Source organism: Martes martes, assembly GCF_963455335.1.
Source record: "Martes martes genome assembly, chromosome: 1".
Taxonomy (NCBI): Eukaryota; Metazoa; Chordata; class Mammalia; order Carnivora; family Mustelidae; genus Martes; species Martes martes.
Window position 1 is genome coordinate 150,829,022 of NC_137888.1, and position 18,841 is coordinate 150,847,862.

General features: G+C 47.4%; 1 protein-coding gene across 1 annotated transcript in view; it reads right to left on the reverse strand.

Moving 5' to 3' along the window:
- ITGA9 (integrin subunit alpha 9) overlaps positions 1 to 18,841 on the reverse strand; it is a gene marked incomplete at its 5' end in the record, with an annotated part of 332,275 nt that overhangs the window by 137,341 nt on the left and 176,093 nt on the right. The window contains one exon of the mRNA XM_080801218.1: positions 14,500 to 14,576. Within this exon, the coding sequence (XP_080657344.1) occupies positions 14,500 to 14,576 (77 nt within the window). The remainder of the gene's footprint in view (positions 1 to 14,499; positions 14,577 to 18,841) is intronic.

The following is an 18,841-nucleotide window of genomic DNA, read 5'->3' on the forward strand; positions in this document are numbered from 1 at the left end:
CATGACCCAGGGATGGAGGCCTGTCCTGGCAGAGCAGCTCAGTCAATCCTCTTGACCGTGAACAGTAGGCCCTGGAGAAGCCCTACCCCACCTCTGCGATCCCTGCCCTGCTCACGTCCACTCATCTCAGGTGCCACAGGTTCCACTTCTACTGACAGTTCCAGCCCACACAGGCCTAACAGTCCTGCCAAACGTGGTACTGATGGACAAACAACCCCTCTCCTGGGGGGCGACCGCCAGGAGGTTACACCAGGGGCGCTGTTCTGGTTGCCCATGACCAGCAACTGCTCTTCACGGTAGCTACACCAGTCACTGTAGGGGTGGTTAGCTGTCTTGTACATTGCCCCTGTCCTAAACGAGCACCCATTAGAGTTAAACAGGACACTTGCAAAATCTGAGGGGTATGTATTTCTGAGCTACCCTAGTGCAATCCACTTTGGAGAGAACGATCAGAGACCAATTCGAGAAGGCCTGGATGACAACAAATACAAATTTCCAAGGCCCCCTCTGTAGGGCATGTGCTCTGTGAGGGACTTCTCTCAGCTTCCCAGCCTGGGGAGCCAGCTGTGGATACTTCTGGGGCTCAATAGGGCTCACACCATTTTCCCCCAAAATGTCCTACGGTGTTAGTATCTCAGCCTCTCCTCACCTCTAGGGGCTGAGAGCTCTTCCAGTCCAGTCTACTGCTGCTTCCGAGGGTTATGCCAAAGCCCCCTGGATTCATTACAGAACAGCCTGACTGGAGGTGTCTCCTCGGTGACCCAGGCAACACCTCTATATAGAAAATGGGGGGATCTGGACCAAACAATATGGAAACCCATTCTCAGAACCCCAACATTTCTCTGTCTCCAAAGAATAAAGCTGCCAACTTCAGCCATTATAGGTAAGATGCCAGGATGAATGTCCTCACCAAATTCTGTATACACTCAGTGTGGGGCGCCATGTTTTCAGACTCTTGGTCCCTTTCTCTCAGCTTGTAATAAGCCAGAGAAGCTCTCCTTTTCCCAAGGTGGTCATTCTCACGTGACAGAACTCTGGACAAAGAAACCATGAAGGACAGCAAGGGATTACGAAGGAGTAAGTTCTCACAGAATGTTCTATTACCATCTCTGAAATTTCTTCCCTACAGGGATGGGAAATTGTTTTGATTTACTGGCTAGTTTTAGTCAGTGACAGCCTAATTCTTTGGATGCCTGTAGATCTCATTGATAAGTTATTTAGAATTCAAATGCCAATTTTTCACTGCTGTGAAAAATCACAAAAGTTTCCGGATTTATAAGGTTCTAGCGACTGTGGCAAATAGGAATTTATTTTACCAACAAAACCCCAAAAACCAAAAACCAAAAAACCTCACCAAGAAATACCCAAAAAGTATATTGGGTCAAAAAGGTACAATCCTAAATATATTTAAGAAGTCAAGTCTCAGTATGTTTTATATTTTAATAAACTCTAGGATGATAGGAAGTGTTATTTCTGAGTGATGGTTAGTCTTACCCTGTGGTGATCATACAGCTGGCCCCATGCAAACCCAGGTCTCGGACAACCCCCTGTGGTTTAGAGCCTCAGCCCAGAACCACCTGCTCTAATCCATTTGGTATTCCCTATGCCAACCTGCTTGAGATCCGCTCATTTCACAGCCAAGAATGCATTTTACTTTCAGACTCAGTGACACATCTGGGAGCTGCCTGCTTCAAAGTTCTCCATGCCCTACCTCTGCCACCACTCAGCCTCTCCTCCAGCTGTCCTGCCTTTGGTCTCCTGGACGGGCACCGCCGTCATCTGTCTGGGCTTCAGCTGCCTCAGCTGATGTGCTCACATGGCTTGTCCCAGACCCCTCCCAGCATCTATCTCGACATGTGTCTACTTTCAAATACACTTAAGTAAATCTAAACAGCAACTGTCTAATTTCTTTTGTTTTAAATCCATAACTTTAAGAGGTTTTAATATTCATACCGTTTATATTCTCAAGTGCTGCATCAACCGGAAATACTATCATCAAACAGAACACACTATATGTATGTAGGTTTTAAACTTCTCCAAAACTGGGTTATCATGCCATATAGTTTGAGACACACTTCACATCTCACCAAGTTTTATAAACCTCTTCTAATCATACAAAACAGATCCATATGGTTATTAACCCCAGATAGAGATCACGAGACACCTCTGTAAGGCACGTCAATTAAAGTTTACGGTGGGTCACCAGAATGATTCCTGGGACTGAGTTTCTGGTTTGAAAGCCACTTATATGAAGCCAGAAATACCTCTATCTCCTGCAAATGTACCCACCTGGGCCAGTTTTATGCTCATAAAGTGAGAGAAAAGCACTTACTGAGGTGATCTGAGTCAAAACAGTGGTTTCCCTAGCAACAGTCAGATAATTAACATAAATATATGGGACTTTAAAAAAAATAACATGCCTATATCCTGACTTCACTAGCATCAATTTGGTCCTAGATATGGCTCATTCAATAACTCATGGAGTGCTAGAAACAGTGTTTGCTTCAATGGGCATCCTTTTCCTAACAAGGCAAACATGAGAAGCCAGAGGGTCGGCCTCCCCCTGCCCCATCTGTTTAACTGTGAAAAGAACTGCTGGTTCTCAGCTAGCAGGAATTCAAATCCTCAGCAGCCTTTACTTTAGTAGTTTCTGGAATCACTAAATCTTAGGACATCTGGAACAAATCAGGTCCACTCACTGTAACAACTGGATTAAAGACAAAGAATACTTGGGGTGGGGGGAGGGCACAAAGGAATTCCCCAAATCTGCGGGCCACTCAGTGGTCTGATGTCATAAGACAGGACGGTGTGCCGACATGTGCGAGCCGACCTAGCCATGGTGTGGCATCACCCTACACGGCACATCAGCTGCTCCTGAAACCTGGCCACCACACACCCAAAATGCAAGAAGCAGATCCTCATTTCACGGAAGCTGGCAGGCCAGATAACTCAAGAGAACCCAAATCAGCAGGGCCACTGTGGTTCCTTGACAAGGACGTCAGCTGTGGCCATAATTTTTCTGTGCTTTGAGCTCAAGAAGCAAATGGGGGAACTAAATGGTCACAGACAATTAAACGTGTTGAAATTACAAGCCTCCCCGGTTTGGAACCCTTTTTCCTGTGTGGTGAGGAGCCCTAGGAGCAAGGAGAGTATAGGTCTGCCTGCCTGGGTCCTCTGGGGTTCCTTGAAGGCAGAAACAAGAATACACACAGCCGACATAGCATGTTGAACAACCATGAATGGGCCCACTTGTCTACAAAGTGGGCACCACGTTCACCCCCCAGCCCATTTTCTCTCCCTTGGGCCCGAGGCACTAATTTTCTTGAGCTCATCAAAGTTCTGATGGACAGTTACCTGTGTCTTTAATAAACCAAGAACAAGGAAGGAATGTATACTTTTTAATCAGTATATTTTAGACCCTAGGAGACAGAGAGTCAGGGAAACACTCCCTTCAGTGGTTTCCAAGTTTGGTTTTACCTTAAAAAAGAAAAATATAACATAACAACAATTTTATAATGAGATCCCAGTTCTACATAATAAAAATGTTCTGTCTACTCCTGTTAACAAAGCAAAACATTGGCTTCTCCAGCATGTATCTTTTCCCATAATCAGGAAAAATTTCTGAACAGGGGTTTTTAGCTTGTTTTTTTGTGTCACCAGATACTCTTGGTGGTCTCCTGAAATGAATGGTCCTCTTACCAAAATAATGTTTTAAAATGCATAAGATGAAAAATCAGATTACAAAGAAACCAATCATACGAAAACATGATAACTGCATTTTAAAACATATGGTTTAGTAATATGTGTTCTTTCTTTTGTAACATTAAGTAATAAGATTTGGCAGTGGGTCTAGTAACTACCCTAACTTTGAAGTAGGGATGAATGTAAATGATATTTTGAAACAACTGCAACTTTGTAACTTGATAGGAAAGCATCAGTGATTTCTATGTGTGACAGTCAGAGGTCCCCCTAATATTTCCTACGCTTTGTTGTCTACACTGGTAATTGAATAAAATGTGGCATTCCAGTTTGAAGTTAGTGAAAATAGAGATTGTTTTCCTACTCAAGTTCACAAACTCTATGCACCCTATGCACAGATCACTAAGAGGATACGGACCCAGGTTAGAACCTCTGTCCTATGGGAAGGGGAGGGAGTAGGGCTGCTTTAATGACGGGAAGGAGAGGCCATGCTGGGGGAGAGAGGAAAGACAAGAAAGTCATTTCTGAAAGGTATATAATAAGATATTTACAAATGCTGTGGATTTCTTTCACCTCAATTCCACTGTCCCTGGACTAACAATGAGCCATCTTTAAAACTGATGAACCTGGGAAGGTGGGCCAAGGAGGTACACAGGTATAAAGAAAATCTTTTCCTTCTTGGCTTAAAAGGCTAAATTTCTTATGTTCTTCCTCATGAGGAGAAAGAAACAAAAGGAACACTTTAAAAAATAGTTTTTCATTTTTTTTCTTGAAGAAACACAACTGTTGACTGAAACAATGGCATTCACCTCTTGTTCAAATTTCATTATCACAGAAAATTTCTTAAAAAAGAGCCCAGTACACCAGTCAGGACCTGTGCAGTGAAAGCCATCTCTCACCAGGGTACCCCCTCCCCCTTTTATCCCTTGTGCCTGCAGAGCCCTCTTTAAAAACAAAGTCCTGGGGAAGAAGCAATCAGAGGTAATCCTAAAGACACAAAATCCCGGGGTGGTTGGGTGGCTTAGTCGGTTGAGTTTCCAACTCTTGGTTTGGGCTCAGGTCAGAATCTCAGTGTCGTGAGATTAGGCCCTGCACCCGGCTCCACACTCTGCACAGAGTCTGCTTGAGATTCTCTTTCTCCCTCTGTCCCTCCCCCTGCTCACACACTTAGATAAATAAATGAATGAATGAGTGAGTGAGTGAATGACACAGTGTCCCTCTCACCACCTGAAGGGACCTTCTACACATCACCCCATAGGCCTGGTTTTTAAAAACCCAAAAAACCCTTCCAATTCCAAGAGGGCAGGTGAAAAGTCTATTGGCAACTCTTTTCCTGATATCTGCTAAACACACTGGATTTCATTTCCTCTAAAAACTCACATTCCTAAAAAAGAATCAGGCTGCCTAGCGAGGCAATCTAAGAACGAACAAACTGGATGTCAGGTCAGTTTCCCTGGAAGCAGTCTCCAACGGGGATTCGGGTGCTTTTTCAAGGGATGCCACGGGGAGCAAGGGGCATGGAAAGAGGCTGGGGCAGGGAAGATGCTGAGCAAGACTGTGGTCTTGGGGAGAGTTCCTCATTCACAGGGGGGCTCTGGAGCACAAACTGTAGCATGGAATTACCTACACTTGAGACAAGGGGCTGGCCTTTTTGTCCCCCAAATGGGTCAGTCATTGGCTGAGAGCTGCACTGGAGTGGGTGTCACCTCCCAGGCAAGGTGACTCCTGTAAGCGAGGGCCATTCTCCAGACCAGAGGAGGAGCAGCTGTGAGCCCTTAGCAGCTGACACTTAGGGCAGCTGGGACTGAGTATGTGCACAGTACAAAGGATGTGGGTGTGGCACCAACAGCATCCACCCAGCCTCATCATGTTTGGGTCAAAATCACCTGGCATGGGGTCAGAAAAGCCGAATCATAAAATCTAGAAGTTCTTTACATTGTACCTCCCTTCTCATGGCAGTTTGCAAGGAACCGTGACTTATGGGTGGTCCATGTTAATACCCAAGTCTGTCACCTTTGGCTCTCAGGGAGGGGGCCGGGACAAAGCCAAAGGCTCGTCCCTCCTCGGCCACAGTTGTCTTGGGTTTTGCCTCTGTGGAGAGCAGCAGGGCCAGAACAAACAGGAAGGATGCTCACGAGGGGGCGTGTGCAAGACAACAAGAAGGGTGTGGGGGGAAGATTTACTTTGGAAAACAAAACAACTATGTGTCCTTGGAATCTGGCTTTTCACACAGTAATAATAGTCTGCTCCAGGATGGGGGAGGCTAGTAATGGTGGCAAGAGACCACTGACCCAGCCACAGAATCAACCGCAAACACCTTCGCAAAGAAACAGCACGTGGCTCCCCGTCCGCTCTCGACTTGAGAGGTGAGGGGTCTAGTTGCTACCTTCTCTCCATAGTTCCTTTTCTTAGCTTAAAAGTCCAAGGAGAGGGAAAGTAACAGCCATATCATTTTGATCCTGCTGGAAAGATGCTTACACATAAAACCTTCAATGGTTGGCTATATTTGGAAGCCAAGGAAAATATTACCAAATAAAATTTTATTAGGTACACCCGCGAAGTAGACCGAGGCTCCCCAAGTTGCTCAGGAGGGAGGTGGGCTATGGGCAGGCACGTTCCCAGTGGCTTCGCGGTTGCCATGGTTACCCTGCAGCCCTGCCTTCCACGTTCTTTTATGGATTCCCCATCCTCTCATTATCCAGATGGAAAATCCCCATGTCTGCTCAGCATGCAGAAGGCCATCCCTGAAATCCAGTATTTGTTGCGATAGATTTCTGCTCCTCGTGTGTGTGTGTGTGTGTGTGTGTGTGTGTGTGTGTGTGTCGGGGCTGGGGGAGTGGGAGGGATGCCTCCCCTCCATGTTCTCATCTGCCCAACAAGGGAACATGGTCAGTTCCTCAAGTGGTGGCCAACTGTCCCCAACCTTGCACTGAGACTGGTAGACCATTTAGGTAACTACAATTCAGATCCACCCTGAGACAGGAAATTCCTCAAGTCATTTCCACTTGGCTAGCACTGTACTGGGCATCAGAGACTGCCCAGGGTCCCCAAGCTGCCATGGTCATTTGAAGACACAAGAGATGGGTCTAATGGCTAGGACACTGGACTTGAACTCAGAAGTCCACAAGCACGTGTTTTTCCTGCCACTGCCATGTAACTTTCTTTTGGACCTCAGATAAGTGACTTTAGTTCCTGCCTATCAGCTTCCCATTCTGCCCCTGAAATGCTGTGGCTGCCAGTACCTACACACAAACCACCAACCGTGAATCCCTGCAAGCTGGGCTTGTTTTTACCCTGCCTGGGTTACTCCGTAGGACAACAGAGAGGGCATCTCAGAACCACAGAGTCACCCTCTGTGCTCATCCCTAGACTGGCTAGAGCCAGAGCTCCAAAGAAACACAGCTTCTTGGCCTCGCTCCATTCAGGTCCCTCCCAGGATGATGGAGGGGCCAGAGGTCTTATCCTCTCTGCCTGGGATGTGCTGTGGACACATCCTTTACCTGCCTATTCTGCTGTCCTCAGGAAAATGGGAACAAAGCTCCCAGCCCTGTGCTTGGCTCGAGGGTTTGCTCTAAAAACCAAATGCTCTTCAGCATGTGGGCATTACGTGGTCATGTTTGCTAGAGAAGGACAAAGCAGTAAGATACAAACAAATGTGATAGGAAATAAAGTTACCATAGTAATGGAGAATGTTGGGTATTTGGCAAAACACTGGAAAGAAAGCATTCTCAGGAAGTTTTAAAGGGAAGAAGCCTTGGGGCCAAAAGGTGCTATAACGCTCCTGTTAGAAACTCCAGAATATGTTCATCAACTGAGATTCTTTGAGAAAGTGGGTGTAGCAGACATAACCCATGCCCCTGCCACCCCCCTCGGATTGTTCCAAACAGTCTTGCTGACTTCTAGCTGCCAGTGTTTGCATCTTCGTATCCAAGGGTCTTTTTCTAGAACCAGACAAGGCTGCTGTCACAGGCTGGTGGTGCCAGGGAATTAACTGTCTCTGCCCTCCCAACCCCAGGGTAGCCCACAACCAATGACTGAGAGTCAAATACCCCAGCCCCTTGGCCCCTCTGATGCAGTAACTGTGAGATGAGTGTTTTCCATGGTTCCCGAGCATCTCCTTGCAGGATGAAGCAGCAGCCGTCCACTGTGATAGCTGGGTATGATGGACTGACTGACGGCTTCTCTCCACTCACATCTCCTGTCATGTGACATTGCAGCCTCTCCCACCAGGAAGCAGAGTTTATGTCCCCACCCCTCGAATCCCGTTGACCCTGTGACTTCGCTTTGGCCAATAGAGTGTGACAATAAAACTAGACGTCACGAGTCCTTATGCATTGCTGTCCTAGATTTTGGACCCCTGCCCCACCATAAGAATAAGCCTGAGCTTGCTGGCCAGAGGATGAGGGGCCACGTGGAGGCCAGTGGAGGAACTCTGGCCAACGATAAGCCAGTCATCACAAACAGAGGCAACCGGCCAACCTGAACTTGGCTGCAGATCTATGAGGGAGCCCAGGAGACCAGAAGACCCAAACAGTTGAGCCCAGCCTAAACAGATGATCCACAGAATCAAGAGATAAATAAACAGTGGTTTCTCCAAGGCATGAAGTTTTGGGGTGACTTGTTACACAGCAATAAGTAACTGATACGCTAGCGTTGCATCGTGATGCAGCAAACTGTCCCTATTTGTTTCCACCAAGCCTGGTATAGCCGTAGCCAGTGCTCTGTTAGTATTTGTCAAATAAATGAATATACTAGCATTGTGTCACTTCCTGCCGGTGAGTAGAAGTTAGGAACTCTGGAAGGATACTGCATCCTTCAACACCCTCCCTCCCCTGCCAGTGTGTGAATGTCTCTTTGCTTGCCTGAGTGGGCTAATTACCTTCCCCGGGGCCCAAATCCTACCCTCTGCCTAGGTAACTCCCACAGAAAGACCACCCACATGTCCACTCAGCCTTGAAGTGTTCCTGAAATGTGGGAGACACACCTACTGTCTCCCATTAGGGAACCCACATCAGAGCAAAAGCAAAGACTTATTCCAAGAGAGATGAGTGAGGATGAGCAATCCTTCCACTCACTCAAAAACTCCTGTTCACTGGAGCATTTCATTTTTCTTTCAAGAATCAACCCTCGAAAAAACCATTCCTGTTTCCAGAGATTCCAGAATCAGCAACTAAAAAAGCCAGCTGCTCCCAGTCAATATACTTCCTTTGCATTTTTCTTCCAGATCTAGGATAGACAGCAAAGGAGAAAAACAGTAAATCTGATGGCCAACATTCTGGCCAGGGCACAAGTTTTCCAGGTTTCTGATCAGCTCCTGCTCACTTTCCTTCATAAAACAGTAACAATGATGGCAGCTTTACAACTGAGGAAACTGCTGATGTGCCAGCCACAAGCTTCCGGTCAAATCTGAGGCCCTCCATGGAGAGGAAAATCCAGCCTATACGGATTAAAAACGTGTGACTCAATGAAGAGACCACCACCAACCCAGCAGGACAGGCAGCGACTGTCTCCAGAGGGGAACGCTGTGGAGTAAAACGTCACATGTCCGAAAGCTCATGAGGGAGCATGAGCAGGGACAGATGGAAGCCATCTTGATAATGGATATTTTAACCTATCCACCTCCTTTCAGGATGGGGATTTTCACACAGAGGACTTTTCTCCAAGGTCCCCAGGCTTGGTACTTCTGGTCCAGAGCCAGCGGGTATCAGACCCCAACAGCCACTGAGGCTAGTGCATAGGAGGAGAGCAACATGCAGAATTAGCCATTCCTGGCTTTAATGGCTTGAGCAAGGAACCTGGCTTCCCCAAGCATCTGTATCCTCCCCACCAAAAGGAGTGTAATACTATTTACTTCCTAGTATCACTGAGAGGATTCAATGAAAGACTAATGCTAACTCTCATTGCTGAGTGCCTATTATATGCCAAGCACTTTTGGAAGCACTTAAATATGTTTTAATTCATGAAATATTTGGAATAACTTAATAAGGTGTTGCTATTATTTCTCTTGTTTTCCTGATGAGGAAACAGGAACAGAGATGTTAAGCAACTTGCCCAAGGTTGCACATCTGGTAAGATATGGTGTTGTCTAAGTATACTTATTACCCTCAAGGGCATCCAGGGCATGGTGGGCATTCCATAGACAGAGGTCTCTTCCTCTTTAGCAAACAAGACTTTACTTCTACCACATGCTATGCAGTTGATGATTCTGGCCACTTTGCACTTTTGAGAAGAATAATTTGTTTCAGGTTCTAAATAGTTCTCTGGGTGCAGCAATCCTCATCTCGAAGGCTGATTTTTCATGGATGGAGCTACCTGTCTCCCAGCCAAGGATTCTGGGACATGCACTTGACCCCACACCTCCACTGTGATAATTGCATTGTTAAAGCTACCAACATAGGACCATTACATGTGGCCACTAGATGGTTCTTCTAACTTCGTAAATATTTTACTGTGTCTTTTCACTTCCCTTAAGAGTTCTTTCATTATTCAGGTTGGCTGGCCAGAAGGCACTGAAATGTTCCACTCGTCTCCTAAGGGAGGCATCAAAATATATACGTATGTATTTTTAGATCAACTGCCGTAGTCTACATTTCTTTTTCTTTATCTTGATCACAGGTGCAGTAGTCTTAGATACTCTGGGTATTCAGACAGACAAAACAAAACACAGTCGCATCATTTTACAAATGGGAGTTTTCGGCTCTGTTCAATAGAAACAATCTGGACAGCCTCATCGCAGTCCTGGGCATTCTGGAAACGGCGTGTTTTGGGAATGAGCTCAAGCCCATTGAAGACTGTGCACCTTTAATTAAAGAGTTGATTGCTTTAAGAGACAGCAAGCCTGCCAGAATTCATGCTCTCTGGAGAGAAAAATCAAAACATCCATGAGTCCCAGATGTCTTTCCCTCAGTCTTGTCCAGACAAAGCCTCCTCAGTCTGGTGGGCACTTGGCTGCTTTCAGCCACAACACCTTGTCCTGAGCTGTCCACCCAGTTGTCAGGGGGATCTTTCTCTGTTACCACTCTGCTTCAACTTTTCAGTACAGTGGGTCACAGCTAACATGAGAGCTAGGTTCTAGAGACACTATGAAAGGCAAAAGTCAAGTCCAAATTGCCCTTTTGAAGTCCTTGGGGAGGCACCATGGTGAAGACCAACACAACATGTCTCATAAGTCCAACACTGCCAAGGGTGCTCCTGTGCCAGGACAAAGGGATCCCGTGGACCTGTGACAGGGACTAGGAAATGAGGGGGCTGGGGAAAAGCTGACTTAAAACTCAAGCTTTGGCTGAGTGGCAGAGACGTCCAGATGACCCACACCGTGTCACTCCCAGTCTTTGCCTCAACCCTCACCAAGTCCTCCTGACCTCACCTTCATTCCAGACGCCTGCCGATGTGTGCGGGCATCGGCCCTCCACACCTCCATGCCTCTGCTCACGTTTTCTCTCTGCCCAGAATACCTGCATCCTGTTCCTCATGCTCTTTCCTTCCTCCTCTTGGAAGCCGCTCCATGGTCCTATGATGATCCATCTTCCTCTCTTCTAGCACTGACCAGGTGGTGCCACCAGCCCCCGGCTGCCCTCTCCTGCCTACACGGTGCATGCCGGGAGAGCATGGCTCATGCACTGGTCACGTCCGCAGCTTGATGCCCAGTGTTTCCCTGATTTGAGCAGTTATGGGATGTGCATCCCACCTGGGGGCAATCACGGCTCCCACCCGGGGCAATCATGGCTCAACAGAGCTCAGTAATAAACCAGAGCAGCTCAGTTCTGGTTCAACAACCAAGCCTTTGTCAACCAAATTCAGACCCTGGTTTCCACCAGCAGTTTAATGCCTGTGCCTTCCCTCACTTTGCACCTGGCTCTACGTGAAGGTCTAAGGAAACCCAATGTGCCTAAAACCACCATTTAGTATTGTGTCTCTCCCCACCCAATTACCAATTAATGTTTCTTTGATGACTCCTCTGGGGACAGTCAGGGGCCCAAGATACAATGAAGGTTTAATGCAGGATCCAGACAAAAGGCTATTTTGAGAGACCAGGGGAGCCTCCTGGGAAATAACTCATCCTAAGGAGAGGATGGTAGCTTTCATCCAAGGGCACCGCTTCTGAGATTCAGAAAATCTCCTTACTCAGTCTCTAGGTCTCATGTCTAAGTCAAGGATGATGGAATTACCAGAAAGGCTGAAACATCCCTGAAAACTATAAGATATCAGGAAAGAGGGCTGCCCTCTTCTTCATGTGGTAGTGCAGACTGTCTTTTAGGTCCTAATTCACCCCTCCCTGAACTTAGGTCCTCTGCTCTGTGACTTTGCAGTTCCTCTCGTTAAGGGGGCACAGAATATTTTCCTGACTTGGGGGTCGGTCATATGGCTTGCTGTGACCAACAGAGTAAGGCTCAAGTAACAGTGCCCCAGGTCTGAGCTGGGACCTTAAGGGTTACTGCATGTTTCTGCTTGCCTTTGTGCTGTCGCCAAGCCATGAGAAGGATAAGCCCATGCTAGTCGAGTGGTTCCAGCAGGACAATGAAAGACACATGAAGCAGAGCTAAACTGGGTCACCCGAACCTAGCCGAGATCAACCTACTCTCTGCTGAACCCCAGATGCATGGACAAGTCAGTCAAGATCCAGCTGAACCCAGCCTGGACCCGCCAACTCTCAGTCAACCTGCAGATCCATGAAAAGAGATGATTGCTGTTTTAAGCCGTTCAGTTTTGAGGGGCTTTGTTACTCAGCCTTTCTCTGTGGCTAAAGCTTGCTGATACATATGGGGGGTCTGGGTCCCAGCCACTGTTCTCAATGTAACTGTTCTCAAATTATCAATTTCTGGGCCCACAGAGCACACCTGGTTCTGATCAACACTCCTGAGGGGCAGTGGAGGCTGTTTTAACCACTAGTGGCTTACCAACCATGAGCCTTGGGTTTTATGTCTTAATACGAGAAATGCACAATGGCACAGAGATGAACTTGACTATGTCCGTCAACGGGCAGGTGGAACATCAGGACTTCGCTAACTTAATACTTAACCTTGGAGCGAGGGAACATTTTCCCACCACATAAAGTTTTCTGATCCAAAACAATCTTCCAACATTTACCGTCTGCCTCAAGACAGCACAAATTCATGTGTTTTTGTTTTATGTTACTTTGTCCCTAAGACACTTTTTGGAAGACCTATTTAAAACTGAAAGTAATGGCCTGATAATTTGTGAACTTTTTTAGAACTGGTTTCTCCAATAATTGCAGGAACTTCTTCATCTTAAAAAAATTCTGATATCCACTTCTTTTATTTGAAGTCATTTTCTCAGCTTGGCAAAACGTGTGCCATTTTAATTTACCACTTTTGTCAGAAGTCAAAGTAATGCTAATTAACGTTTAAGTGGCTTGGAGAAGTATTTATGTGTGTGTGTGGGGGGGTGTTATATCATCTTTTGTCAATAAATGAAAACAAAAGGAAAAGAATCTTAGTATTACTTTCTTTTGATAAATAATAGATAATTTATCAACAAAAGTGTGTTTCAGGGGCGCCTGGGTGGCTCAGTGGGTTAAAGCCTCTGCCTTCATCTCAGGTCATGATCTCAGAGTCCTGGGATCGAGCCCCGCATCGGGCTCTCTGCTTAGCGGGGAGCCTGCTTCCCCGCCTCCTCTGCCTGCCTCTCTGCCTACTTGTGATCTGTGTCTGTCAAATAAATTTTAAAAAAAGTGTGTTTCAGTGCAGCCACTGGTTCATAATGGGATATTTCTTACATCCACCAAACTTAACTCTCATGGTTACAAATAAGGGCCATAGAATGGCGTTTGGAGAAGTATCAAAAGTGAGGACGGTTTTTGAGCAATGGTAATAAATGCATGGACAGACGTTCCGGCCCCCAGGCTAAAACGATCATTCCAAAGGAACGGTCTTCAAAGGAAACCTTCTCTGAAATGTGGCCAAATGATTCAGGACCAGCACCTTCATCCTACAAGGTGTCTAGAATAAAAGGCTGGCAGAGAGGAAACAGGAGGCCTCTGCGTGGTTTACCTTCGCCCGGAGGACTCTCGTACTGGGGGAGGGAAGCCTGAAACAACAGAGCAGGTCTGTTCCCCGGGATCACACCGGGATCACATCGCCTGCCCCTCCCGGCACACCCTCCCACCACCAAAGAGCCCTCACCTGTTGTGAAAGCAGATGCCATTGCTAAGTGTGGGGGGAAACATTAAAAGAATCTTATTATAATATTAAGTCAAATCATAGGCACTGTCCCAGTTAAACCCTGACAATTTCTTATGGTTCAATCTCATACAATGAGTAACTATAAAGTACTCCCTCCATCACACAAATACTCACAGGAATCAGAAATACAGGCTAAACTGTGAGGTATGCGGAACCGTAAATGAAACAAAGAGCAAATCATCCCCACCAGAGGACAGTTATTGTTAAAATTATTGCAAGGGCGCCTGGGAGGCTCAGTGGGTTGAGCCTCTGCCTTCAGCTCAGGTCATGATCTCAGGGTCCTGGGATGGAGCCCTGCATCGGGCTCCCTGTTCAGCTCAGCCGGGAGTCTGCTGGACCCTCTCCCTCTCAGTTCCCGCACAGTGCACATGCTCTCTGTAGCTTGCTCCCTCTCAAATAAAGTCTTTTAAAAAAAATTATTGTATAATATACATACTTCTTGTTAAGCTATAAAATACTGTTGTAGAGCGTTGTATCCCACCAATTCTAGTTATCCTCTTTGTGGGGTGGGGGGGTACTCTGCACATTCAGGCTTCGGGCCTGGGGTCCTGACAAAGGAGCCTCCCAGAACGAGGTGGCAGAAGGAGGGCTGGGTTACCTGGAGAGGAGCAGCTGACCCTGGAGCTGCAGGTCCGCGGCACAGTCCTCTGAGCGGCAGTTCCTTTCAAAGACGGTCTGTGGGGGAGAGAAGACAGGAAGAACGGGATTTAATGGCAAAGGAGTAAATATCAGCCAACTATTTCCTTCCAGATCAGCAGGAACTCCTTCTGTGAAAGCTTCCCCCTCTCTCCTCCCAGGAAGTCAGCCCCCCACCGCAGGGAGGGCTCCTCCTCCTCCTCAGGGGAACCCACAGCAGTGGGGGGCTGGGCCGCAGCATGCATTCCTCATGTGGTTCATGTCTCAGGCTGCTGAAGTGCTTCTTCTAGTAGGTTCCTCAAGAAGGAACTGCTTCCTTGAGAAGATCTTTAAATGCTCTCAGATGTGCGTGAATAATAATCCAGTTGCATAAAGAATTCTTAGATTACAGTGTGGTCATTTCCTTCTGTTTGCTCTCTTGGGGAGGCAGAAAGTCTCTGATGGAGGTGGGTTCTGTCTGAGTGATGGGATATGATGATGTTTAGTTGCAAAGAGAACAGTCTAAAAGACCTTGTGGCTATCAGGCTGAGGGCACCACACCAGGGCTGAGCAGACCCTTTCCCGCATCTTAGGGGTGGGGGGTGGGCAACCTCCAGACCAGATCGGACCTCAGTGGCCAAAGCCCTACCCAGTGCTGGGGCCCAGCTCTTGGTGTGCCAAGCCAGCCCACTGTTCAGAGTGCTTGTGCAGCGCTGAGCTGGGCCCATGTGAAGGCTGGCCAGGGAATCAGGGGCGGTGCCTTGGGAGGAGTTAGTTTTCCCCTATACCCCATGACAGGGTGGCCGGTCCCTCCCTTACACTCTTCTGGAGCTCTGGAGTGCTCTGACATGTCTCATCTAAGGACAGCAGGCTCCCCACGTTCCCGACTGACAGACACTGCTCACTACTGGGAATTGGCTTTGATCGTTTTGGATTTTGGAGAGAAGAGCCTGTTGTCATTTTTCAGCTGTAAGTCATTCACTATTAAACTTCTCCTCTGTCACTGCTCATGCCTGTGGGTTTTTCCCCACCACAGAACATAGTTCCAAGGGATTTGTTCCCATCCTGCTGGGTACGTCCAGGCGGTGCTCAGAGCGCCAACGCGGACTCCAGTGAACTTGCTGGCCCACGGACAGTCTAGACCTACCAGACAGAACATTTCTGCCTATGGAAATTCATATTCCTCCATCACATTTCCAAAAGAATAAAGCGCCCCAGCCAACATTCCCTGCCTTGATTGTGGCAGGGGGGAAAATCACGGAAGTCTTGGGCAAAAGAAGGAAATTCCCGTGTTCTTTTGGACACTACTGGGAGGAAGGAGAGAGCCAGATTTCCAGGAGAATTTGATAGAAGACACTGGGTCTTTGTTTGTGATCTCAAGCAAGGAGAGAACAGGAGGAAGTTGATGTGGACTGCACAGATGTCTTCGGAGAGAGAGGCAGGCTCTCTGAGGGTAGGGATGAGGGGAAAGCACCGAAGCTGGCTTCACCTTTGAAATTGAACCTGAAGGTCCCTCCTTGTCAAGCCCTGACTGAGGCCTTGAACTTAACTTTGTCTTTTGTAATTTCACATTTTCCTTCAAGGGAACTTTCCTCCCAAATCATATAAGCTTCAGGTCCCACGATACCAAGCCCTGGTCCTGCTAACAGGCTCCTCTCGGTGCGAGGTTTTCCAGGGTCACAGGCGAGAGGGACAGTTTGGTTTCCCCATCGTTGGGTGAGTTGGGGACGTGGGTAAGAAGTGATAAAGAGGATGTGACCTCAATCATCCTGCGGTATACAATCTGACAAGACTATGTCCCCACCCTCCTCACCCTTGTCCCTCTGGCTCTCTTGTGCCAGCTACCCCCTCAGACTAGCCTTCCATCTTCCCATAGGAAAAGCAGGGCCTCCACTGAAGCCGGTCTCCAGTTCCTCCACCTCATTCACCCAGGTTGTGTCTTTGCATCCCTCCATGAGTGAACCAAAACCACATCTCTGAGCCCCCCACGAGCTCAGGCTTCCATTGTAAGTTCTTGTAGTTTCGGGCACTTTCTCCTGCTACCGCTCATCTCGGTCGTAACTAACTGATTTTATCATTACATGTTTCCTGTTTATGTCCCCTGCTAAAATTAGGCTCTGTGAAGACGGGGACCATACTGGTCCTGCTCACCTTTGTGCCTATCCCCAGAGCCTGGCATGTTGAGGTTGTCTGGTCAACCCTAGAGGACCACATGGTGCTCTGAGAGCTGGGGTGACCACTGAAATGGGGAGCCCCATGGTGGATGCTCCAATCTGGGCCAATGCTAATACACTGATCATCCTCACCAAAGCTCCACACCCATCCCTCAGTGACATGCAAGCGTAGAGCCTCTGATAAGGAACCTGTGGCTCCGTGGAAGCTCATTGTCCTTGGTCTGCCTTTCCCTTGTACCCTACTATTTCCCATCCCTGAAACTGGCTTAGGTCTCCCAGTGCTGCTAAATTTCCACCCAACAAAGGCAAGCTCCGAGTCCATCATTTATATATATTGATGTACACACATGGGGACACACACACACACACACACACACACAAATGCACACATGTTATATGTGGGTGCTCACCAGCTAATATTAAGCACGACCTATCCCGAGAAGATAAAGCACCAGCTCAGAAATTAACCCAGAACTCAATTTCCATAGTTATAAAATGAAAACAAACTAAGGTTTCAGGCAAAGACCCTCCCAGGCTGGGAACGCAGTTGTCTTATGGGTAGAGTAGCAAGACAGAGGGAGTCAAGAGACCTGCCTCACGCACCAGGGAGGCTGAGGTTGAAACTCAGAGTTCCCCTGCTTCGGACCTGGATTTGTCTCTCTGGGTAAATGACTGTATTGTTTTCCAAGGAACTGAAAAGCATCTTTCTGGGGCAGAAGGTGGGCATACTGAGGCCCCAGAATGCCAGCTGACAACATAGTTTCCAGAAGCCAAGAAAGACTACTTCTCCTTTACTAAGTACAAAGAGTACAAGTTCTCCATGAAGCCAGTGGGCTGAACTCCCAATTTTCCTCTTAGGAACAATCCTGAGTGCCAACCAGGGCCTCTAAGAAATTCCTCTGCCCACCTTTGCCCCTCATCTCCCTGGTGTTCTAGGCAAACACAAGCTTGGCTCTCCGAATCGGACAAATTCCCCACCAGCTTGGAAGCGGTCTTTCCCACTTCCCTCCAGCCTCCACCTACTGATTGGCAAAGCCCTGTCTGTTTCTTTACCTGGAAGATGTGAGAAGCCACCATCTCTTAATTCCTCTCTGGTAAAAAGAGATAAATGCTTTCTCTCAGGAGACAACGTTCCCTGCCTCAGGCTTCAGAGACTTGTGGACATCCAGTAGCCTCATACTCACAGACCACATTTCCATGTTGGCTCCTGCCTCACTCCGGTCTTCACCCAGATTTCCATGGAGATTAGTTTTCCTCCTCCCCAAATCCTTCCTCTGCTTCTTTTAGCACAGGGTCAGCAGACTTCTTCTGTAAACAGTATCTAGTAAACCCATTTCGCTCTAGGCTGTGCAGTCTCTGTTGCAACTAGTGCTGTGAGAGCAGCCATAGGCACCATATAAAGAAACAGGCATGGCTGTGTCTCAGTAAGACTTTATTTATAAGAATAAGCGGCAGACCAGATTTAGCCTGCAGTTTGTGGACTCCTGTTCTAAAATATTTATCTATTGATTTCCTCATTCTCTTCAGCCAAGAAAAAAAAAAAAAAAAGGATACAATGAATCCAGCTCAAGTTACAGCTCTCTCTGAGCCGAAGTACAGAGGCTAGAGCTTTGTTCCCAACGCTGTGGCCACTAAGGCCAACACAGCCTTGGGGATGTGTGGCTTGGGGCTGGCAGCTCAATGGCTGTCCTGGCCAAGGCTGACTGCAGAGAGGAAGCTGCCTGGGCATTCAAGCCATGGGGTGCCCACTTCTCTTACTCAAATCTGTGTTGGAAAATGATCTTCACTTCTGATCTAGCGGAAAGTAGGATTCTTCACTTATTCCAGCTGTCATGTTCATAGGAGGGTCCATTTCTTGGACTTGGTGATATTTGCAGTAAAATATATATATGAAATCATTGACACAGATTAGATACTGTTTACAGGGTTGCTATAGCAACCCCATCCATGCTGAGGCCTGAGAAAATAGGACAACTGGACTGGGTGGGAATATATGCTTTTCGTATTCCACCCCCAAGGGGGCCAAACAAGAAGGCTATTTTTAAGCTAACATGAGTGAGGCATTTCCTGATGGGCAACGTGACTCAGCAGGGGGTCTCTGCCTGGACAACGGGAGATACATTTCTGAACTGTTGCTCCTCTCCCAGTCCC